Source organism: Mustela nigripes, chromosome 7 (genome assembly GCF_022355385.1).
Source record: "Mustela nigripes isolate SB6536 chromosome 7, MUSNIG.SB6536, whole genome shotgun sequence".
Lineage (NCBI taxonomy): Eukaryota > Metazoa > Chordata > Mammalia > Carnivora > Mustelidae > Mustela > Mustela nigripes.
In genome coordinates this window covers 22,348,035-22,374,388 of record NC_081563.1, presented here as the reverse complement: position 1 = coordinate 22,374,388, position 26,354 = coordinate 22,348,035, and the positions used below count along the sequence as shown (strand labels likewise).

The following is a 26,354-nucleotide window of genomic DNA, read 5'->3' as shown; positions in this document are numbered from 1 at the left end:
TGGTATTTTTACAATCCCAACAATTTAAAAACATTTTTAAAATGTATACAAGGTCTACTGAGTCATTGTCAGTTCAAGGGTACAAACCATTCTGTGGTTAAATGATTACATCAGACCAGCGTAAGGGTTGAGCTGGCACTTTGCAGGTTTAAATATCTTGGCTCTCCAAAGCTTGTGTGGGGGCTGCAGTTTGGCTTAAAATTCTCAGCCGGATGCAGATAATTTCTCTGAAAAATGTTTTTAAATGGCTAAGAGGGTTTTTTTTTTTTTAGCTTTTTGAAAATGTTGGAGAAAGCATACATTAGAACCACATTCAAATTTATAAGGCTCTTTTTCTTTTTTAATGTTCCCATCGCCATAGATAACCCAAATACAGCAGAATGATCCCAAGCCTAAAGACTTTCAATAAATACAAAACCGCACATTTATAGGAGTTTAAATGTAAATGCAAAAATCAGAATAAACTGCTTCAAATTATAACAGAAAATTAGAGGACTTCTTTGAAAAAGGTCAGTATTCGCTAAGCCCTCTGGAGTTATGATTATATGCTGCCCATGGTCATTTGGGTTTCCACACCTCCAGTTTTATTTCTGTTTTTCCATTCAAATGTTACTTTCTTTACTCCTAAAAGAGCCTTGTGAAACTGGTACTAATATTAACCGTTTTATCAATTAAATATATGCATAGTTTCTAAGTACCCTGGCCAGCATAATCCACCCAGTAATCAACAGAGCTGACCAGCACGCTCCCAAACTGTCAAGGTCATCAAAATCAAGATAAGTCTGAGAAACTGCCATAACCTACGAGGAACCTAAGCAGACATGAGGGTTAAATCTAACATGGTATCTTGAATAGGAACCTGGACAGAAAAAGAACATTAGGAAAAAAAAAAAAAACACCTAAGGGAATCAGAATGAAGGATGGGCTTGTGTTAATAATTTTCAATACTGGTTCACTAATGTTCACATACGAATCACAGTAAAGTAAGATGTTAACAACAGGGGAAACCGAATGCAGGGTATACAGGAACACTCTGTACTATCTTTGCAATAATTCTGTAAATCCAAACCCCAAAATTCTAAAACTGAAAGCTTATTACAGCTTATTCACTCGTCAGGCCCTGTATACCAAAAGCACACAAAGCACTAAACTAGTTGTAAGACCAGCTTTGAAACAAGTGGAGAATGTACACTTCAGATTCTGAAGGAATAGAGTCAACAATTAACTAACATTGTTCTTTAAATATATATAGTAAAAATTTGACTCCTCTGAAAAACTAATGCACATGAAGTTCTTAACTATTTCCAAAAGTGTACTTCTGGCTAAAAAGTAAACATACCAAAAATTCCTGTAATCCTCAATACCACAGGGGGGGGAAATATTATCTTCAGATCACGAACACCTTACAAAAGCTTCCATGTCTTCTTAAACCATATTAAAAAGAAGACGAAGGAAACAAAACAAAACCAAATCTAAGTCTGCAGCAGTTTTTTTAAAATCAGAGCCCAAACAGGTAATGAGTAATCTTTAGCTTTGTATTGCAAACCCCATAACAATTTCACCTCAATCTCCTTCTATAATTGCATTTTCTAATATTTGCCTGTGCAAACTCTCCTACAACAAAACCGGTTCGCTCAGTGCCTCCCATGTGCCTATCCTCCGCTTGTGATGCTTCTCTGTCATCTCTGTCCCCTACCTACAGTGCCATCCCCTCTTCCATCTTCTAAATCCTGCCCCTGCTAGAAGACCCATCTAAAACCCTTTCTCCTCCATGAAGCCTCAGATCACCACAGACTCAATAAATGACTCCCTCATTAGAACTTCTGACATTATTGTGGTACTTAGCATATTCCTCCATTAAAAAAAAAAAAAAAAAAGACAGGGGGCCGGGGTGGCTCCGTGGTTAAGCCTCTGCCTTCAGCGCAGGTCATGATCCCAGGGTCCTGGGATCGAGCCCTGCATCAGGCTCTCTGCTCGGCGGGAAGCCTGCTTCCCTTCCTCTCTCTCTGCCTGCCTCTCTGCCTACCTGTGATCTCTGTCTGTCAAATAAATAAATAAAATCTTTAAAAAAAAAAAAAAGAAGATGAAGAAGAACAAATTACCACAAATAAGTGCTGGGGAAATTAAAGATGAGTAAGATATGATCTCTGTTTCAAGGTGCTCTAGGAGAAGACAAACATGGGAATGCACCATTCCTACGCAAAACAGCAGTGGCTCCAGGGTACTAAAAGGTGCCATGACACCCCACTGCCATTAGCTACAGTATTTCTCTTTTTTACATTTAAGTTCTGTTTCACCAAATAAACCAAGGTCTTCTTGAAAGGTAGAGTTCTTCATCTCCTACTCAACGTTGTAAGTACACTAGCCAAAAACAATTCTGATGTTTTACTAAAATTTCATGCCACCCTTATTTTCTTAAAAACGGATGTGGGTAGAATCTCTGTTCACAGACATCAGACTTACAATGATGAATTAAGACTGTTTTTAGTAAGTTATTAAGCATAAGCAACTATCAGTTATTAAGAATTCACAAATTATCACCATTTCATGTAGGTAACAGCCTCAAATGGCACTCATGGCTTTTTCTTTTTTTAAATGAGAAACAAATTTAAAACTGAAGAAAAAGGACTGGTTTGAGATATATCTTTTATTTGCCTGGGGAAGTATTAACCATCAGAGACAGGTTCAAAGTATAGAAGCCAATCTTAAAAGCTGCTTCCGATCAATCTGTAATGTCATGGGAGACATGCTTGTGACTTTACATATAAAGTAAAAACAAATAGTGACCACTGTAGAGGACATGTGTGCACACAACCCAGACACAGAACACAGGGAGTGGATACATTAACATGGTGACCATACTCATCTCTAAACTGTGTGTGACTATAGAATTGTTTCCTTGGCACTTGCCTATATTTTATGTGACTAGTAATAAAAATACAGTATCATAACTTTTTAAACCCAACTCTTTGAGGAGATTGCAGGAGAGGATAGGAGGTGATAAAGGGAGGATGACTAAGAGAGACAACCAACCAGAGACAAAGAACAATCCATCAACTCCTCTGGGTAAGCAAATTCTTGAGCTGAAATGCTTCCCATGCGACTCTGTACCTCATTTTCCCAAAAGCATTTTTACAAATTCAATCGAATAAATCAAAACTGGTAACATCTGCTAAATGTTATATTTGCCATTGGATTTCAAAAAATAACTTGGTTTGCCTTTTTTTTCATCTGTCTTATGAGAGTGAACGTTTTAAATGTCCCTTGTTTGTACTTTCAAGATGTTGTTTTTCTACAACTGTGCTTTTAAAGCCTTGTTTATAACACATGCCTTCAAAATTATATGTCTGTATACACACGTGTGTATGTTAATACTCCTCTCCTTAATCTACCATTGGTTATAATAGCAACACCTTTGGAAAAATAGATGAACTCATAAATCACCATCTTTGAACCAGGGCCTCCCACTGTCTCCCCTTAGGAAGTACATTTTACAAAGAATGATATCAACATTCTTCCTACCTCCTAAAATGGTTCCACAGCTGATAAGTAAAAACAGATAATGGCAGAAATACAAACAGAGTTTTTAATTCATCAGCACATAAACCAATTTTGCATCAAAATTTCTCATAACTTTCTCATTTTCACTTGGATCATACACTGACGCATCCTTCAAAACCAAGTTGCATTCAACTCAAGAGAACTAGAGATCCCGCCTCTAGATAATGTTTACCCTTATTTCTACCTTAGAAAAGTCTACTGGAACTTAAAAATCTAGGTTTTCTTTTCATTATTATTATTATTATTATGTTCAGTTAGCCACTGTATAGTCGTACATCATTGGTTCTTGATGTAGTGTTCAATGATTCATTAGTTAAGTGTCACACCCAGTGCTTATCACAGCATATGTCCTCCTTAATACCCATCACCCTGTTATGCCTCCCCTCTGAAACCCTCAGCTTGTTTCCTGGGGACCACAGTCTCTCATGGTTCATTTTCATAAAAAAGGAAGAAGTACATTGTTTTCAAACATTTTATAATGCTACTGAATATTTTTATGAACATCAAACATTTTTATTAATAATTCTATTAATTCTGTATTCTTGCCAACAAAGCAAGTAGTATTCTTTTTAAAGATTTTATTTATATATTTTTGCAAGAGGGAGAGAGAGAGAGAAAGAGAGAGGCAGAGAAAGAAGCAGACTTCCTGGGGTGCCTGGGTGGCTCAGTCATTAAGCATCTGCTGTAGGCCCAGCTCAGGATCCTGGGGTCCTGGGATCCAGCCCCATATCTGGCTCCCTGCTCAATGGGGAACCTGCTTCTCCCTCTCCAACTCCCCCTGCTTGTGTTCCCGCTCTCTTTCTCTCTCTGTCAAATAAATAAATAAAATCTTCAAAAAATAAAAATAAAAGGTAGCAGACTCCCCGCTGAGCAGGGAGCCTGATGCAGGACTCAATCCCAGGATGCTGGGATCATCAGGTGACTTGAATCAAAGGCAGGTGCTTAATCAACTGAGCCACCGAGGTGCCCCAACTCGAGCAGTATTTTATGGTCCACTAAAATTTTTTATGTTTTTGCTATAAAGTAAAGGGTAAAATTGTATGTTCTCAAAAATGTAAGACAGCTGACTTCTGCTTTTACCCTGGGGACATTTACAAATTCCAGGCACAGGAGGGAGGCTGAGAATCCAGGCTCTGCATAGTCAAAAAGCTGCTGCTGGACTCAGAAAAATCATTAGAACTTTTGGCAAAGTCTTGAGAGACCTCAAATATGTAGCCAGTTATCCTCAAGACAATCTGATGAATTCTGGGGCAGCCCTTGGGCAAGAAGCTAAAATTAAGCAAGTACCTCTGAAAAGCAGAGCAGAGCTATCAGCAGTCTTACAATATAAAATTTAGGATTTCAAATCTATTGGGGCAATGATCCACATTGTTTGGGTGTTTGAATATTTGATAAATGATGTGGAAATCTTTAGAATATTTTATAGGCCAAGGTACTTGCACTGGACACTCCAGACCTTCAAAAAAAACCCTGAAGAACTCTGTCTCCAAAATCGTAGTGAACCACAGGTAGATGACCCTTACCTAAGGCACAAGGTGGCCTCAACCCAGCAAAGCCTGCATCTACATTAAGATGACCCATCGACACACTCTGCCTACGAGAGGAGACAATGAACCCTCTCTCTGTAAGACAACTGCATCATCTGAAGCCTTTACAGTTTTTTGGTTTGTTTTTTTTTTTTTTTTTTAACAGGAATCCCTGACATTCACTCAAAACTACAAGAAATGCCAGATACAGAACCACAGGATTGATAACCAACAAAAAAAGCAGGCAAAATAAACAGACCCTAGGATACTCTAGGTATTAGAGCTGCCTGACTAGGACTTGAAACTAAGTATCAGCATGTGCAATAAATGGAGAAGACTGCAGATGAAAAGATAGATCCACCAAAGAACTGTGGAACTAAACAACATAGGACCTAAAATTAAGAACTCATTGGACAGATTTAATAGATTAGACAGCACTGAAAGCAATAAACTGGAAGATAAGCCTGGCCTTATCTAGTTGTGCTAGTTACTCACTGATTGCTGCTCATCTTCCAAATCTACTTTTCTCTGTCCTGTTCATGAACCCGGGACTGGACCCTGCAAGTACTTCCCCTATGCCAGCTGGTACAATGTCTAGCTTGTCCACAGAAAGTGATTGGGGGGGTGGGGAAGGGTAGTGCAAAGCCTCACAGAAGGAGCAGCGTAATATCGTGCTTCTGATGGACTTGGCATAGCTGCTCCTACTATGCGGCTGCCCGCGTGGCAGGCAGGACACCCAGCAGTACTCCCCCTCCAGCCTGCTGGCTAGCACCCAGACCCACTGGCCCACCAGCACCCAGTAAGCCACACCCGTTCTGGCCTGCAGCACCCCCAAATGAAGGTCTCCAACACCCAGGGGGCTGCAGCCACACCCACTCCAACAGGGAGGGTGGAGTCTCAGCCTGAGGCCTTCTGAATTTATTCCCTCTTGGGTTTTTTTCTCTCAGCCACAGAGTACTGCTCTCTACAGCTGCTATGCTTGCATTCCTTAGAGCTCTCTTCTGTTCCTTTAAGTAGTTCATGGCCCTTCTGGGTGGCTCAGTCGTTAAGTGCCTGCCTTTGACTCAGGCCTTGATTAGGGATTGAGGCCCAGCATTGGACTCCCTGCTCAGTGGGGAGCCTGCTTCTCCCTCTGCCTGCCTGTAGCTCCCCCTGCTTGTGCTCTCTCTCTCATTATCTCTCTCTGTGTGTCAAATGAATAAATAAAATTTTTTTTAAAAAGCAGTTCATAACTCTATAGCCAATTTTCCCTATTCAAGTTACTGGTACAGTTTCTGCCTCCTAACTAGACTCAAACTGATAAACTCGTCAAGTTCCATTTTAAGTGTACCTGGTTTGTACTTTCAAGAGGTTCTGTTTTTCTTCAGCTGTGCTTTAAAGCCTAGTTTATACCACACATCTTCGAAATTATGTATGTATATGCATATGCGTCTCCTTAGTCCTCTATACCATGTGGCCCAGCAAGTCCACCCTCCAGCATAAGCCCCTCAGGAATGCACACACAGATTCACTGAGACACACGAAAGAATGTTCACAGCAGCACTGCTCACAACAGCAAACACCTGAACAGAATCCAAATGTCTATCAGTACTAGAACAGACAAATAAACCTTGCTCTGCTCGCGCAATGGAATGAGCTAACAACAACGAACCACAGGGATGAAAGTTGTAAATCAATGTTGCATGAGAGAAGTCAGACACCCAAGTACAGGCTGTTTGACTCCCTCTGTAGAAAGCTCAAAAGGAGGCGAAATTAACGACGGTGATGTAAGTCAGCACAGTGTTTACCCTGGGCCAGAGAATCCCCATGATGGGAAGGGTCACTGAGTGGGGCTTCTAGAACCTGGAAATGCTCTGTTTCTGATCTAAGAGCTGGGTACATGCTGTGTTTACGTTCTGGAAGTTCTCCATGTAATACACTTGTGATCTGCACACTCTCCTGTAGATATGTCATTTTGTCTATGAGTTACATAAAAATGCAGATGATTTATACACAATCAAATACTCTGCTTCTACATCTCTGACACCTGCTCTTCAGGGAGCTGGTAAAGCATCCCATCCACATGGCCCCACAGCACCACGTGCCTCTACTGCTGTCCCCACACGTGTCACCTCGGGCTGCGATTCCATGAGCGTCTCTGTCCTGAGCATTATGTTCAGCCTCAGGGCTGAAGAGGAGTTTTCTAGAAGTCTCAAAGGAGGCATTAAATCAATATTTTAAAAATGACAGAGAATTCTGCTTTAAAATGTACTATAGGTCAGGGCATAGGGAAGTATCTAAGAACAGGAGCACCATGCACCTGGCTGGCATTTTCCAGCAGCGGAGCACGCAGTCCATCTCAGCAAAGTGCATCCTTCACATGTATTTCATGTACACCAGGGATGGGCACTGTTTTGCAAGGACACATTCAAAAGCTGTCCTTTTGGAAGCAGCACAGTGAAGAACAGGGCAGGAGAAGTGACAAGGTGTCAACACAATGTGTCCTTCTCCACTTACATTCCACATGAGCAGAACAGAATCAGTGAAGGAACTGATAGCATTAGATTCCCACCCTGAGGATGCTTGTCCCAAACCCCAAATGGCCCTCACCTTCTTCAAACTAGGAAGTCAGATATCAGTGGTTTCCAATTCTGCTATAATTGCAACATGTCCTTCTCATTTAAACTTATGAACCACCCTTCCTCCTTTAAGCAATTTTATTTTAAATTAAAGTGAATTATCACTATTACTTCTGGGGAAAAGAATTTCACAATGCCCTTTGAGGTACAAACACACCACAGGGCATTGCAAAACCAAGGCTGAAAAATCACTGCTTCAGAGATTCTGTTAACTGATTTTTATCTCCTGGTTTCTCTAAAACCGAATCTCTTCTTCTATTTTGAAATTTTCATCTAAAATGGATTTTCTAGTCTTGGAAACGAGCAAGTCCCCTAAGAAATACACAACCTTAAAGGAAACCTACTTACCTAACAAACATGTATTATGCAGCTCGACACACCAGGCCCTCTTCTAGTTAAAAGGATGTAGGGAGTGAAGAAAACAAATTCATTCACTCATGAGGATTCCATTCCAGTAAAGAAACAAGGATAACCTTCCATCTCAATTTACCTGGGACTATCCAGTTTGAACACTAAAGGTACTACATTCCAGAAAACCCATCAGAAAAACCATTGGTCACCCTGGCAGAGAGATACCAAATAAGCAAGGAAAAATTTATCAAATAGTGGTAAGTATAATGAAGAAAACAAAGCATGATTTAAAAAGAGAGAGAGAGAGAGTAATGGGGGAGGGCGTTACCACTATTTTGTATAGGGACACCAGGAAAGGCCTCTCTGATATAATGACATTTGAAGAGAGGAGAACAAGCCATTCAGATAAGTTGGGGAAGAGAATTCCAGGCAGAAGTGAATGAAAATGGTGAACAGCAAATCTCTAGCTGAAGCTACAGATTGAATGCAATTTCTATCAAAATTCTAGCTGGATTCTTGGCAGAAACTGACAAGCTGATCCTAGGGAATGCAAGGGACCCACAATAGTCAAAACAATCATGGAAAAGAACAAAGTTGGAAAACTCACACTTCCCAATCTCAAAACTTATTACAAAGTAACAGCAATCAAGACAGTGTGGTATTGGTATAAGGTAAAAAGACAGATCAAAGTAATAGAATTGACAGTCCAAAAATACACCCTTACATTTATAGTCAACTGAGTTCCAAGACAACTCAATAAGGAAAACAGAGTCTTTCCAATAAATTATGTTTAGACATCTGGATCTCCACTTATGAAACAATGAATTGGGGGGCATCTGGGTGGCTCAGTCAGTTAAATGCCCAACTCTTGTTTCAGTTCAGGTAATGATCTCATGGGTCATAGGATCAAGCCCTGCATCAGGCTCTGAGGATGGCGTGGAGTCTGCTTCTCTCTTTCTCCCTCACCCTCTACCCCTCCATGTACTCTCCCTCTCCCCCCGCCAAAATAAATAAATCTTTAAAAAAAAAAAAAGAAAGAAAGAAAAAAAGAAGCAGGGCTCCTACCTCACACCGTATACAAAAATTAACCGAAAATAGACCAAATACCTAAAAGTAAGAGCAAAAATTAAAGAAGTTTTTAAAGAAAGATAATAGTAAGACTTCATAACCTTGTATGAAGTAATGATTTCTTAGATTCGAAATCAAAAGCATATGCAACAAAGTAAGATAGGTAAGTTAGACTTAAACTTTCATCATCCAAACAATACTACCAAGAAGTGAAAAGACAATCCACAGAACGAAAGAAAATTCTGGCATATACAGAGATACAATATACAAAGAACTCTTATAGCTCAACAGTAAACAAGATGGGATTGGGAGGAAGACAAACCATAAGTGACTCTTAATCTCACAAAACAAACTTTGAGGGTTGCTGGGGGGACAGGGGTTGGGAGAAGGGGGGTGGGGTTATGGACATTGGGGAGGGTATGTGCTTTGGTGAGTGCTGTAAAGTGTGTAAACCTGGCGATTCACAGACCTGTACCCCTGGGGATAAAAATATATGTTTATAAAAAATAAAAAATTAAAAAAATTTTTTAAAAAAAGCTCAAAAAAAAAAAAAAAGAACTCTTATAGCTCAATAACAAATAACCCAATTTAAGAAAGAGCAAAGGCTTTGAATAGACATTTCTCCAAGAAAGATATAAAAATGGCCAATAAGCACATGAAAAGACACAAATCAACATTAGCCATCAGGGAAGTACAAACCAAAACCACAGAGAGATACCACTTCATAGGCTATAATCAAAAAGATAATAACAAGTGTTGGTAAGGGTGTGGAGAAACTGGAACACTTGTGTGCTGGTGGGGATGTAAAACTGGATAGCCATTTTGGAAAACACTCTAGTAGGAGTTCCTCACAATATATACAAATACCAAATCATTATGTTGTGCACTTGAAAGTAACATAATGCTAAAATGTCAATTATACGTCAATTTAAAACATTTAAATTTAACTGTGGTGATGGTTGCATAACTCTGTGAATATACTAAAAACCACTGAATTATATACTTTAAAATGGGTGGATTATATGGCATATAAACTATGCCTCAATAAAGCTTTTAACTTTAAAAAAAAAAAAATGGTACCGTCCCCAAAATGGAAAATGATACCTCACTGGAAATAATGTCAAGCAAAGCCAAGTGGGCCTTCTGTCAGAGATGTTACTATAAAAGATGGATTCAATTAGTGATTCTCAAAAGTAGTTCGCAGACAATATACAGAAATGGCCCAGAGAATTTAATGACTCTTCAGCTTCCTAATGGGTCTAATTCAGATTCCAGTGGGATCCAAGAATCTGATTTTTTTTTAAGATTTTATTTATTTATTTGAGACAGAGAGAGCAGAGAGAGAGAAAGGGAGAAGCAAACTCCCTGCTAAACAGAGTGCCTGATGAGGGCCTCAATCTCAGGACCCAGAGATCATGACCTGAGCTGATGGCAGATGTTTAACTGAGTGAGCCACCAAGGTGCCCAAGAATCCGTATTTGTAACAAGCTTCCTAAATTATTCTGATGGAGAGTCAGAAGAGGAACCACTGGACAACTACAATTATAACTCCATGACTTTATGATTCTCCAGTATATATGAAATACCTGTCTCTGGTATCTACCTTGCATTTATCTGGATCTGGTATCTCCGCCTGTGTTTTCCATTCATCTGAAGATCTTAAAGTTTTTAATGAAACTCATCTCTGTGAATGAAGAGCTTGAATTTTTTTTTTAAGATTTTATTTATTTATTTGACAGAGAGAGATTACAAGTAGGCAGAGGCAGGCAGAGAGAGAGAGGAAGAAGCAGGCTCCCTGCTGAGCAGAGAGCCCGATGCAGGACTCAATCCCAGGACCTTGAGATCATGACCCGAGCCGAAGGCAGCGGCTTAATCCACTGAGCCACTCAGGCGCCCGAAGAGCTTGAATTTAAAAAGAGGTGGCTTCATCTGCTGGATGAGAGCACCTCACATATTTTTATTAACTTTACGTGTAACCTTTACTTAAGTTACTTGAAATCCTTCTATAGAAACAAGCTGGTTTAAATAAACTGAATAAATAAAAGATCACATACAGTCTCACAAATTTTATTTCTCAAACTGGGACACATATTCTCAAATATCTGTAACTTAATATACTTTTTATTAAAAAGCACAGATATGTTATAGAATCAAATGCAAAATAACTTTCATTAATTTTAAAGATAAAATCCAGAAGATTCAAGGAAATTCCATATTTGCTATAGCAACTACTTTGGACTATGGATTACACTCCCAGAATCTAAGGGTATATATTCATTCCCCCCTGCAGTTAGTACACTTCAGGGGGAAAATCCGGAAAAAATCTTGACATTCTGCTCTCTACTCCATGGATGAAGAAATAGGGAATCCCTCCTTCATTCAGAACCAGAGTGGACTAATCAGGTTATTAGTGACTGTGCTTTGTGCATTCCAGGAAGGAAGGGGAAAGGGCTGAACTGAACTGAAGAACTAAACCATAGCCTGTAAACTGATGAGTGAAAAGTCCTTCCAAGGCCTGCTATGCTCAGAGAAGTGTCTGCCGACGTGTATCCTGTCCTGGTGTTTTAGCCAGACGACAGTGAGCACCAAGGGCACCGCTAGGGCTGGGAGGACCTCAGCGGCTGGTGGACAGTGGACCCTGGTTGCTTTCCCAGGCTTGCCCAAACCACTGGTCCATGGAGCAGCACTGGGTAACTTGGCTGAGCGCTCAGATTGACTGCAGCTAAAGATAAGTATTCCCCTAGACTGGCAATCTTTCTCTTAGATATATGCTTTCACTCTTTTCGGCTGTTCCTCTTCAGCGAATCTCAAAAACATCTGCAGAAACTTCACTGAGGGACTAAATACCAAAAGAGAGGGGTTATCAAGTTTGGCACAATTATATCATTCCACACCAATTTTCTCAATACTAAAAGAGAAAAGTGGTATAAGCTGAACCTCAAGGTCCTTTTTGGCTTTGAAATTCCATGCTCTCACAATACCACCACTGAAGATGCACCTTGCAAATTTTAAAGGCAATTCCAAAAAAACCAGAAGTTGTAAACCCATTTCTTATCCTTTCCTTCACAGTATTCCCCTTCTTGTATCATCCTAGCTCAAAGCCCCTACCTCCTCCCTCCCCTGGATTTCTGCAACAGTCCTCAACTCTGGTCCTCATCTTACTTGAAGCCGTGACGCTGACCACACCGCTGTGAGATGATTCTCCAGTTATCACCTCTTTCTGGGGATCTTAACCTAGAATTCGATGTTCTCCACAATCTTAGTCCAATTTCCCTCTCTAATCTTTCCTAGCCCTTCCTTGTGTTAACTTACACTTCCGCAAACCTTCCGGTACCTTCTTCTGTAACATATTACACATTTCATTTGTTTATGTCACGCCCCTTACCTGAAATTCTCTCTGCCATACTTCCCACTTAGGCTCCATTCCTCAAGAATGAGTCCAAGTCTCACCTCTAGCCCTTTCTGACAACCTTCCTTAAATTCCTGGAGCACTTAGCCTAGCACACACCTTTGGCATTTGGCTAATGCTACCCTCCACTGGCAGCTTTGGCACAGAAGAGGTCTGGAGAGATACTTCTGCCTCATTTTCTCCAGGTAAGCCCCTCAGCTTTGATATGGGGTGAATATGTAACACACAGCATCTACAGGAACCATGATTAAATGACAGATCGTTAAAAATCAACTAAGAGTTTGAGTGTAATTATTTGAAATTTTGCAGGGATAGGTTTGTTGCCAATTGCATTTTTACAGCTGTGTTCTAAAATTTAAGGTCATTCTTTAGGTTTGGGTTGATACTTCCTGTTTAACACTTCCCTTTTATAAAAGGGAGGGGGGCAAGATTTCACAGTAAATCACCGCAATTTTTAATTACAAAACTTCGAGACCAAAAAAAAAGTCCAAAAAACAAAACAGAGAACATAGTTTTGAACTACAGTATAAGCATCTTAGCAAAATTGTACTTGACAAGGAAAAAAAAGAGACATTTTGTCTGGTCAGACCTTTTAAACAAAATGGCACATGTTTTTCTCGACCAGCAATGTGAAATGCACAATTTTTTATGTAAACCACATGTGCTCTGACAAGTACCACCACTCCTTTCCCCACTTTAACACCAGAAACATGTTACTTTAACTACAAAGTTTTTGGTCTTGCTTAATAAAGAACACTTAATCTGGTCTTTTCCCTTCTGATAGTAATACTGAGATAATATGGATACAAGTCCACATTTGCCACTTTCACTTCTATATAAAAAAGGCTTCTTGAAGAGCCAAGAAACCCTCCCCTACCAAGCTCTGTGATGAAGTGTTAGTAAACATTAGAAAATGGGATCACAGGCATGAAGTATTAAATTAAAGCAATGTCTTCAACATGTCTCTTTAAGCTGAAGTAAAAATATTTTAACCAATGTGCTAGAGATTTTAATTCAAAATAGTCTGAAAGTAAAACTGTAATGAAAAAAAAAATCTTTTCTTTAAACTATGTTAGCATAAATAGCTGTACTGATTCCAGAGGACAGAGAAAAAAGGGGTGGAAAAAACCCCACATGTTGACAAATTTATCTGTCAAGCAATTGTCAAAAGCTGATTTTACTTTTCTTCAACAAATTAAGATCATCCAAAATGAGCCTGCGGTACTCACATGCAGGGCCGAGGGATCTGGCAGGAATTCAGCATCTTCTCCAAAGATGAAATCGGGGGGCAGCTCTGGGTATTGGGCATTGAAAATGATATCCCCTGGAAGAAAAGAAACCATCAGGCCCTTATTATTTCCTTGCTAATTTATGAATGCATAAATTGCTAATTTCTGATGCATGCATCAGAAACACTTCCAAAAGAAGTTTTTATTAGCATAACAAAAAAATGGGGGGGTGCCTGGGTGGCTCAGTGGGTTAAAGCCTCTGCCTTCGGTTCAGGTCATGATCTCAGGGTCCTGGGATCGAGCCCCACATCGGGCTCTCTGCTCGGCAGGGAGCCTGCTTCCTCCTTTCTCTCTGCCTGCCTCTCTGCCTATTTGTGATCTCTGTCTGTCAAATAAATAAATAAAATCTTAAAAAAAAATTTGAAAGGCATTCTCTGAATGATTAATTCTTCAAACGAAAGAACTGATATCATCTTTTAAACTAATATACACAGGAGCACCTGCGTGGCTCAGTCAGTTAAATGTCTGACTCTTGGTTTCGACTCAGGTCCTGGTGTCAGGGTCATGTCAGGGTCGTGAAACGGGGCCCCGCCCACAGGGCTCTGCGCTCACCGCAGAGTCGGCTTGGTATTCTCTCCCTTGGTAGTGTCTCCCTTCACTTCTGCTCCCTCTGTTCTTTCGTGCTCGCTCTCTCTCCAATGAATAAATAAAATTTTAAAAAATAAAATAAATATCCACAATACGCAATCAAAAAAACTTTGTCTCCTTAACACATTATAAATACCCACGTAGAAAAGCAGTAGCCACATCCAAAGTATGTGCAGATTTTTTTATAGGAAATATGACTGTCCAATCACTGCCTGCTAATTAATAAACTTTTATTGGGAACTATTTCTCTAAGGATAAAGACCTTATCTTGAAGAAATTCAACATACATGCCTTTGGTATAATGGAAAGAGTATTTGGCTTGAGGTCAAAAAAGTCAGGTTTATATCCACAATTATCCTAATTATTTATTAGCTCAATTCATCTTGGACAAATTTTAACTGCTTCAGACATCTGTTTCTTTCTCAGTAAAAGTGGATCTAATACTACTGATACCACAGTTTTGATGTGAAGATAGAGATAGCATGCCTATCGCAGTGTCTGGTACACAGTAAGCACTTAGTAAACAGAATTACTAATACAATCTCGAAACACAAGACAATTTACAAAGTCTCCTTTGCAAATCTGTGTTAAGTTCATCCACCTGTTCCTTTCCTGTCTCCTTCTTTAGCTCTTTTTTTCCCCTCTTCTCACCCCAAGAACCAGTACTCATCATTCTGCTAGTACCAACCATCAAACTAGTATATCAACAATCAAACACACATACTGGGTTCCAGTATATAAGAGTATATATGCGTGTATACATGCACACAAAATTCTATCAGTCCAGTCATTTTTCCTGCTCAAACAGTATCTTCATAGTAATATCCAAATTGATACTCACAGACTTCAGTTCACATCTGAGCCTTTCTTCCTACATACTACGTATTTCTTTTTTTATTTATAGGCACATATCTTTATTTCTCAGAAGTCATTTTTTCTCAAAATAAAGTTATTTCCTTAAGTACATGAATTCAATTAAGGTTTTTTTATTATGTTATGTTAGTCACCATATAGTACATCATTAGTTTTTGATGTAATGTTCCATGATTCATTGTTTGCGTAAACACCCAGTGCTCCATGAAATACATGCCCTTCTTAATACCCATCACCAGGCTAACCCATCCCTCCACCCTTCTCCCCTCTAAAACCCTCAGTTTGTTTCTCAGAGTCCATAGTCCCTCATTGTTTGTCTACCCCTTTGATTTTTCCCCCTTCATTCTTCCCTTCCCTCTCCTAATATCCTCCCATGCTATGTTTTATGTTCCACAAGTAAGTGAATGATAATTGACTTTCTCTGCTTGACTTACTTCACTTAACATAATCTCCCCAATCCCATCCATGTTGATGTGAAAGTGGGGTATTCATCTTTCCTGATGGCTGAGTAATATTCCATTGTATATGGTCCACATCTTCTTTATCCATTCGTCTTTTGAAGGGCATCACAGCTCTTTCCAGTTTGGCTATTGTGGACATTGCTGCTATGAACAACGGAGTACATATAGCCCTTTTTTCACTACATCTGTATCTTTGGGGTAAATACTCAGTAATGCAATTGCTGGGTCATAGGGTAGCTCCATTTTTAATTTTTTGAGGAAACTCCACACTGTTTTCCAAAGTGGCTGTAGCAACTTGTATTCCCTCCAACAGTGTAAGAGGGTTCCGCCTTCTTCACAACCTCTCCAACATTTGTTGTTTCTTGCTTTGTCAATTTTTGCCATTCTAACTGGTATAAGATGGTATCTCAGTGTGGTTTTTTTTGTTGTTGTTTAAATAAAATCTAAAAAAGAAATATTTTATTAATCCTTATGAATAATAACATGTATAAACATCACACACAGACACAAACATATAAGTCTAATACAAACTATAAGGCTTTGGTATTTTTTCCAGTGACTTCCTTTCATTTATGATTTTGCTAAGTACATTTTTATAATTCATAGCTAAAGTATTTTTAAAGATACAGTGTTGTGAATCTCAAAACTTAATCCATTAAAGATTTGTAAAGTTTATAGGATATATGATAAGCTTTTAAAGCTTTATATGTATATTAACATCTAATTGTAATTAGTAGTTCTTGATATCTTGGAATAACACTTCTCCTTTCAGAAAGTGGTTGTTTTTCTATTTCCAGAATTGCTGTTCTTCTTCTCTTCGATCTGCCAATGGATTTGCAGGTGTTTGCAATCTTTAGATAAGCTATCTAGCTGATCTCCTGCTAGCTGAAGTAGTATCAGCCTGCTACTTCTCCGCCATCTTGACTCCTCCCCTCTCTCAGTGTGGTTTTCATTTGAATTTTCCTAATGGCTAATGATGATGAACATTTTTTCATATCTGTTAGTCACTTGTATGTCTCTTTGGAGAAGTGTCTATTCATGTCTTCTGCCCATTTTTTGACTTATTTGTTTTTTGGGTGTTCAGTTTGAGACGTTCTTTATAGGTCATGGATACCAGCCCTTCATCTGTAGTGTCATTTGCAAATATCTTCTCCCATTCTGTGGGTTGCCTCTTTGTTTTGTTGACTATTTCCTTTGCTGTGCAGAAGATTTTTATCTCAATGAAGTCCCAAAAGTTCATTTTCGCTTTTGTTTCCCTTGCCTTCGGAAATATGTCTTGAAAGAAGTTGCTGTGGCCAATGTCGAAGAGGTTACTGCCTATGTTCTCCTCTAGGATTTTGATGGATTCCTGTCCCACATGGAGGTCTTTCAGCCATTTTGAGTTTATCTTTGTGTACAGTGTAAGAGAATGATTGAGTTTCATTCTTCTGTATATAGCTGTCCAACTTTCCCAGCACCATTTATTGAAGAGACTGTCTTTTTTCCACTGGATATTTTTTCCTGCTTTGTCAAAGATTATTTGACTATAGAGCTGAGGGTCTCCATTCTGTTCCATTGGTCTATGTATCTGTTTTTTTGCCAGTACCATGCTGTCTTGATGATCACAGCTTTGTAATATAGCTTGAAATCAGGCTATGTGATGTCTCCAAGCTTTGGTTTCCTTTTTCAACATTTCCTTAGCAATTCGGGGTCTTTTCTGATTCCATACAAATTTTAGGATTATCTGTTCCAGCACTTTGAAAAATGACTATGTATTTCAATGTCAAACTCAGCAAGTCTACAAACAAGCTCATGACTGTTCCTATTCCCACTCTTCTCTTCCCCTAGCTGAATTCCCTATTTCTACGGATTCCTTAATCTTTCATGCTGTGACTTCAGTGTCCTCTTCAACCTTATACATACCCTTTATACTCTTAGAAAACAAGTCATCACAGTTCTTCCTCCAAAATATTTCTCATAAGGGTACTTCCCACTGCTAAGAGCTCTATCCAGGCCCGGATGACCTAGTTCATACATTATGCATCCAATGAAAACAAAAATTGAACCCTGCTCTAGCCACTAATGATCAAAGAAAAAATTCTGTTCTTTAAGAGTTGACTAGAAGAATTCAATTATCATACCCTTTTAAATGGTCTCCTGATACAAATCTCCCTCGAGCCCATGATATATACTATCACCAAGTAAATGTCTGTAAAGTACAACTTTGTCCCAAAACTTTCTAGCTCAAAGAATGCCAATGATTCACTAAGGTCAAATGGAATTAGGGCAAATCTTTCAAATTAGCATTTAAGGCCTCTGAAATGCTGTGTTCCTACTCATTTGTTCACCCTTTTTTTTTTTTTTTAAGATTTTACTTATTTATTTGACAGACAGAAATCACATGTAGGCAGAGAGGCAGACAGAGAGAGTAGGGGAGGCAGGCTCCCTGCTGAGCAGAGAGCCCTGTGTGGAGCTCGATCCCAGGACCCTGAGATCATGACCTGAGCTGAAGGCAGAGGCTTTAACCCAATGAGCCGTTCAGGTGCCCCTGTTCACCCTTTTATCTACAAGCCAATACCAACCTTCTAGTCTAGCCAATATGATCCACTCACCGCCTCCAAACTATGACACCTACTTGAAATACTCTTTCACCTTGCTCAGGTCTTACCTATCTTTCATGAGTCCATTTAATTACCTTGTCTTGCATGAAGACTTTCCTAAGAAATCCAGCACATGCTGATCATCATTACCTTTGACATTCAACAATACTGACTGGTTATGGCATTCACTTGAATATTTCATTGTAGTATTATATTGTTTTTCCTGTTCAACTAATTTCAAAAGTTCATAACAAACACATGGTCATATGAGGCACTAGCCACTAACGATCGAAGAAAAAATTCTATTCTTTAAGAGTTAACTAGGAGAATTCAATTATCATACCCTTTTAAATGGTCTCCTGATACAAGTGTCAATACAAAGGTGGTTCTTCTCAAGGACCGTACATTTAGTTAGGGAGGCAGGAACATATACACAGAACCACAGAACACAGAGCAGTACAAGATGGTACATATACTTGATCTTCCTAAATATCTTGCAAGTTTCCAGAGAATAAGCATACCTATACTTATTTCCTATTTCCAATGGGGCAAAGGGTGACATAAAGAATATATTCAAGAAATACTCTCATATGTGAAACAACTCTATTCTCTGAATTGGATATCTAAGTACTGACAAAAATCTACAATAAGAAATAAAGTTCAAAAGAGTTACTTCTACCTCTTTCTATAGAGAATAAATATGAGCAAGAAAATATACCCTTCATATTTACCCAAAGAAAACAAAAACACTACTTCCAAAAGACATATGCTCCCCTGTTTTTACTGCAGCACTATTCACAATAGCCAAAATATGGAAGCAACCAAAGTGCCCATGGAGAGATGAACAGGTAAAGAATAAACTTGGAAGAAGTTGCTGTGGCCAGTGTCAAAGAGGTTACTGCCTATGTTCTCCTCTAGGATTCTGATGGATTCCTGTCCCACACTGAGGTTCTTTCAGCCATTTTGAGTTTATCTTTGTGTACAGTGTAAGAGAATGATTGAGTTTCATTCTTCTGTATATAGCTGTCCAATTTTCCCAGCACCATTTATTGAAGAGACTGTCTTTTTTCCACTGGATATTTTTTTCCTGCTTTGTCAAAGATTCAAAAGATGCGGTATATATACAATAAGGATTATTACTCAGCCATAAAAAAAAAAAAATGTGATCTTGCCATTTGCAAAAAATGGATGGACCTAGAGGGTATAACGCTAAATGAGGTAAGTCAGAGAAAGACAAATACCATGATTTCACTCATATGCGGAATTTAAGAAACAAAACAAATGAACAAAGTGGGGAAAAATGGAAGACAAACAAAAAACAGACCCCAAACTACAGAGAACAATCAGATGGTTACCAGAGGGAGGACTGGCAGGGGGATGGGTGAAATACGTGATGGAGATTAAGAGTACACTTATCTTGATGAGCACTGAGTAACATATGCAAGCACTGAATCTCTATATTGTACACCTAAAATTAATGTAATGCTGTATGTTAACTATGCTGCAATTAAATTTTTTAAATAGAAAGATTAATTTTCATAAATTAATTAAAAATTAAAATGGACAAAATATTTGATAAGACATTTCTCCAAAGAAGATACAGAAATGACAATAAACATAAAAAAGATGTTCAACATCATTAGTCATTAAGGAAATCAAAATCAAAACCACAACTTGAGGGGCACCTGGGTGGCTTAGTTAATTAAGCAACACCTTCAGCTCAGGTCATGATCCCAGGGTCCTCAGATCAAGCCGCAGGTCAGGCTCCCTGCTCAACCGGGAGTCTGCTTCTCCCTCTCTCTCTGCCCCTCCCCCCGCTCATGCTCTCCCTCTCTCTCTCTCTCTCAAATAAATACAATCTTTTTTAAAAACCATAATCTGGAGTGCCTGGGTGGCTCAGATGGTTGAGCGACTGCCTTCGGCTCAGGTCGTGATCCTGGAGTCCCAGGATTAAGTCCTGCATCAGGCTCCCTGCTCAGCAGGCAGTCTGCTTCTCCCTCTGACCCTCATCTCATGCTCGCTCGCTCTCTCTCTCTCTCTCTCTCGTAAATTTTTAAAATCTTTAAAAGAAAAAACAAACACAATCTGATACTACTTCATACCACCTACGATTGCTACGATCCAAAAGAACAAGTGTTGGTGAGGATGTGGAAAAACTGAAACCCTCATACTCTGCTGGTGGGGATAGAAAAGGGTGCCATCACTTGGGAAAACAGTTTGGCAGTTCCTCAAACTGTGAAATACAGAATCACCTTATGACCCACCAATTCCACTGCTAGGTACATACCTAAGAAAAATGAAAACATACAGCCACACAAACACCTGCACATGAATGTTTGCAGCAGCATTGTTCACAAGAGCCAGAAAGTAGAACCCAAAGTCCATCAACTGATGAATGTAGAAATAAAATACGCTACATACATACAATGGAATATCATTCAGCTATAAAGAAATAAGTATTAGTGCCTTTTATAATATGGATGATCAGGACGCCTGGGTGGCTCAGTCATTAAGCGTCTGCCTCGGGCTTGGGTCGTGGTCTCAGGGTCCTGGGATCAAGCCCTGCATCTGGCTCCCTGTTCAGCAGGAAGCCTGCTTCTCCCTTCCCTTCTCCCCCTGCTTGTGTTCCCTCTCTCACTGTCTCTCTCTTTCTGTCAAATAAATAAATAAAACCTTTAAATAATAATAATAATATGGATGACCTTGAAAACTTTATACTAAGTGAAAACAGACACAAAAGTCCACAAATAGTGTATGATTATTGCATAATTCCATTTATATGCAATGTCCAGAATACGTAAATCCACAGAGATAGAAAGAAGACTAAGGGTTGCCAGAGGCCAGGACAGGGAAAGTGGGGAAGGACTGCTAACGAAAATGAGTATAAAGTTTCTTCTGGTGGGGATGAAAATCAATGTTGGAATTAATACTGATGATTGTACAACTTTGTGAATATACTAAAAACCACTGAACTGTACACTTCAGAGAGTAAACTGGATGGTGTAAGAATTATATCTCAATAAAACTGTTTTTGAATCTGATGCAAAAATCTGCTCTATTTTAATCTTAACTTAAACACAAATATATTAGCAAGTGGCTACTCAAGGGTTATGAGTAAATTTATTTTTTATAAATAAAATCATCTTGGGGGAACCTGGGGGGCTCTGATGGTTAAGCATCTGCCCTTGGCTCAGGTCATGATCCCAGGCTCCTGATCAAGTCCCGCATCAGGCTCCTTGTTCAGTGGGGAGTCTGCTTCTCCCTCTCTCCCTGCCTATCCCCCTACTTGTGTTCTCTCTCTCTCTCTCCCTGTCAAATGAGTAAATAAAATCTTTAAAAAAATAAAATAAAATAAAATCATCTTGAAAACAGAGTTGGAGAGTTTTCCATTTATAGATACTCTACATTAAGGTCTTTTTAAAAGCCAAGAATATTTTTATAAGATGAATACTAACAAAGATTTTTATTTTCAAGAAGATCCCCCAGGGCACGTGGGTGGGACTCAGTCAGTTAAGCATCGGACTCTTTTTTTTTTTTTAAGATTTTATTTATTTATTTATTTGACAGAGAAAGAGAGAGAGACAGAGAGGGAGAGCACAGGCAGGAGGAGGCAGAGGGGCAGAGGCAGAGGGAGACACAGACTCCCCATTGAGCAGGAAGCTGGATGTGGGGCTCAATCCCAGGCCCCTGAGATCATGACCTGAGTTGAAGGCAGAAGCCTAACTGACTGAGCCACCCAGGCACCCCAAGCATCTGACTCTTGATCTCAACTCAGGTCTTGACCTCTCAGCTCAGTTCTTAATCTCAGGGTAGTAAGTTCAGGTCCCACCTTGGGCTCCATGCTGGGCATGGAGTCTACTTTTAAAAAATTAAAAAATTAAAATGGGCGCCTGGGTGGCTCAGTGGGTTAAGCCTCTGCCTTCGGCTCAGGTCATGATGGAGGGCTCTCTGCTCAGCAGGGAGCCTGCTTTCTCCTCTCTCTCTATGCCTGCCTCTCTGCATACTTGTGATCTCTCTCTCTCTGTTTCAAATAAATAAATAAAATCTAAAAAAAATAAATAAATAATTTGTAAAGAAAAATTAAAAAATAAAAGTTCCTCCAAATGCCCCCCTTTTTTAAAAGATTTTATTTATTTATTTGACAAAGAAAGACAGCAAGAGAGGGAACACAAGTAGGGGGAGTGGGAGTGGGAGAGGGAGAAGGAGGCTTCCTGCTGAGCAGGGAGCCCGATGCTGGGCTTGATCGTGACCTGAGCCAAAGACAGACGCTCAACAATTGAGCCAACCAGGCACCCCCAAACGGCCCCTTTTTAAAGGAAAATACTGGAGAATTTTTTTTAATTTTTGTTTTTTAAAATTTTTAAAGCAGCCAAAAGTATTTGAATATACAATAATTCTTTAAAAAACAAACAATGCATACCAGATTAGCACGCCCTCAACTACTAAGATCTCTTTGGAAAGAAAGAGGGAGATTACTATATTGCATACAGTAAAAACATTATACAAGTATTTTTCAAAACAAGGGAATAACTTAAATATCTTTCAGAATCTCATACTCTTCCATTTTAGAATCTCTCAAATACTTACCTCCAGACCTCAAAGAACCCCTGAAGCACTTTGCCTCAATACTCTATAGCTTCTTTGGAATAAAATGTGGCACTGTTTTCTTGCTATGGTGAACAGTCAGTAAATCAGTCAAGAACATTTATTAAAAACCCACCATGCGCAGATGCACATACTGGACACCTGGGGACTTACCCAGGAAGCAGAGAACACGGTACGTGCCCTCAAGGCAGAGACGGTGGAGAAAGACCAACACAAATCATGCAGGAGAGCGATAACATCATATTTCCTTTATTCCACCCTGGAGATGATGATACGAACACGGAGTACACATTACTTGGATACTGCTTACTTCAACTTTTCATAAAATGGAAGAGTAGGCAAGAGAACAAAGACATAAAAATAGGTCCAGAGGTGATATAAGGTTTAAAAAAGAAAGAAGGAAAAAGTAAAGAAACAAAACCCCTAGAATGGCTGGAAGTGTTATAGCCACCTGACAACCAAATGGTAGTTTCGCCTCCTGTTTCCCAGAACTCCTTAAAGATTGCTAGGCTACCACAGTGGAACCAATAGGGCAGAATACCTACCTAACGTGGCTCATAATATTACACATACATGAACTCACAGAAATTCCAGATGTAGTTAGTTTTTATTCACACGCTGGTACCTTGGCAGCTGACAATCTTTTTTTTTTTTTTTAATTTTATTTATTTATTTGACAGAGATCACAAGTAGGCAGAGAGGCAGGCAGGGGGAGGGGGGAAGCAGGCTCCCCGCTGAGCAGAGAGCCCGAAGTGGGGCTCGATCCCAGTACCCTGAGATCATGACCCAAGCTAAAGGCAGAGGCTTAACCACTGAGCCACCCAGGTGCCACGGCAGCTGACAATCTTTAGCAGCTATAGCACCGTCCCCAGAAGGCCAATCCCCAGATCTGCAGGATGGACCAAATGTCCTGCCCCCCAGCTACAGAAAGAACACAGCTGGTCCACATGCTCCTCTCCTTAGTCTTACACCAGTGAAATATCATCGTGTTAGTTTGTCTATCTTAAAGTTTAAATAAGTGCCAAGAAAACAGAGTTTCAAAGAGACAATTCAGATGGTAAATAACCAAAGACCAAAGAATTATCCCCATCAACTGCTGCATAAAATGGTAACTTACTGAAACTCCAAGTATAGGAAATAAGAGTCAGACATCAATCTTGTGGAAATGCCATGGTGATGGAGATTTTCATCGGAAAGGTAGGTTCAAGCAGTAGTTTTACAAAAGTCTTCGGAGAGGTGACTCATTTCCAAGAGTTCGCTCCAACTCTCGATAATGTTTCCTTAAGCTTAAATTTAATTCTCTGTCTCTCCAAAAATTTCATCCACTGGATCTTAAAAATTTATGGAATGATTCTAGTTTCACTTTAATATCACAGCCCTTCAATGATCTGCAGGCAGTCCTTGTGACCTCCCTTTCAACCTCACCATGAGTCACCTCTTCACCAGGGGAAATACTCTAGTTTTTTTCACTATTTCTCACATAACATGGCCTCAGTTTCCTTTATTGCCCTCTCCTCCCTCTTCTCTGCATGGGTACCAGTTTGTCTGTAGCCCTCCTTCAGGATAATAACCCAGAACTACACATAAGATTCCAGGTTTCCTCTAAAGAACACAGAATCAAGTAAAAAAAAAAAAAAAAAAAGAAATCCATGCCTTCATTTTAGATGCTAAACTTCTATTAATAAATACCACTGCAAACTGAAATTGCTTTTTTGGCAGCCACATCAGTGTTGATTTGTATTGTGCTTCCTATCAACTAAAAGCCCAAAGACTTTTATATACACACTATTGCTAAGCCATATATCTCTCATTCTTAATTTGGACAGCTGAATTTCGGAATCCATTTCAGGATTTTAAATTTATCCCTATTATATTTCAATCTTGTTAGATTTATCTCTCTATTTACAGCCTGTTATAATATTCTTAGATTCTATTCCAATTTTGGGTTGGCACTCCCAGTTCTGAGTTATAAACAGATATAAGCATGCTTCTGGAAAACTCCCTCTCTGGCAGCCACAGTTCAATTAATCAGTACCTCTTGGGTACAATCATTTAAATAATATTTACCCAATAACACCACGAGACTAAACATTCATCACAAGGATATCATGAAGAAATTTATCACGTGCGTCAAAGATGTACTCTTTGCCCTACAAATTCAGAGATAGAACCAATGATTCCATTGTACAGCACACACTCTGTCTTGAGAGGTAGAATTTCTTTTCCTGTATCAAGGAAAAGAGACTATAAAGAATTATCGTATCTGAGAGTTGGCGTAATTTGCATGAAACATGTCCTCACGATAGGAGAAAGGATGGAAACGGACAGATCAAACAGGTCATTTAAATTGGCCTCCTTTCCTTATGAGATTTCCTTCTATGAGATCCTGATCTCTAGACTGAGACTACAACTAATCCTTTACATTCCTAAAACTGTGCTGTACAACAGAAATACAAGTCACATACCCAATTTTAAACTTATTAGTAGCCACACAAGAATAAAAGGGTAAAATAAAATTTTAAACTATTTCTTATAATTTTATATATAGTACAATTCTCATCTTTTGTGTACAAGCACATGAGTTTTATGGCATGCATAGATTTGTGCATATATAGATCTGTGTAAACCACCAAAACTAGGATACAGAACAATTTTATCACCCTCCCAAATTTCCTCAGGCTATCCCTTTGTAGTTAAACTTTCCCACCATCCCTCAGCCCTGGCAAGCTCTGATCTGTTTGTTCTCTGTCCCTTCAGTTTCACATCGGCCAGAATGTCATACAAATGGAATCATATGGTATGTAACCTTTGGAAACTGGCTTCTTTTCACTTAGCAGAGATATTTAAGAACTGGCCAAATATGCTGATATATTTAAGTGCATCTATCAACAGTTTGTTCCTTTTTATGGCTGACTAGTGTTTCGTTCTATGGATGTACAGTTTATCCATTTACCCAATGGAGGACATTTGGGTTAGTTCCAGTTTTTGATGGTCATGAATAATGCTACTACAACTATCAATGTATAGGTTTTTGTGTAAACATAAAATTTACATTTCTAGAGAAATGATTATCCTTTCTGGATACCTAGAGTGGAATCAGTAGGTCATATGAAAAAATGTATCTTTAACCCTAAACCAAACTATCAAAACTGTTTTCCAGAATGGCACTTTCATTGAACAGTCACACAAAGCATGAGCATTTCAATTGCTACACATTCTCACCAACACTTGATGTGGTCAGTTTGTCGTCGTTGTCACTGCCCTTGTTGTTTTTAGTCTTTCTAATAGGTGTATCACAGCATTTCAATGGTTTTAATTTACCTTTCCCTAATGACAAATGAAGTGGAGCATCTTTTCTTGTCCATACTTGCTATGTGTATATCTCCTTTGGTGAAATTTGTCTTCTGTCAGATACGTGATTTGCAA

The 26,354-nt window shown here is 39.2% G+C and overlaps 1 protein-coding gene across 3 annotated transcripts in view; it reads right to left on the bottom strand.

Annotated features, from left to right (window-relative positions):
- Nucleotides 1-26,354, bottom strand: part of BABAM2 (BRISC and BRCA1 A complex member 2) — a 406,624-nt gene that overhangs the window by 302,505 nt on the left and 77,765 nt on the right. For all 3 annotated transcript variants that reach the window (XM_059405362.1, XM_059405361.1, XM_059405360.1), the window contains one exon: nucleotides 13,763-13,857. In XM_059405362.1, coding sequence (XP_059261345.1) covers nucleotides 13,763-13,857 — 95 coding nt within the window. The remainder of the gene's footprint in view (nucleotides 1-13,762; nucleotides 13,858-26,354) is intronic.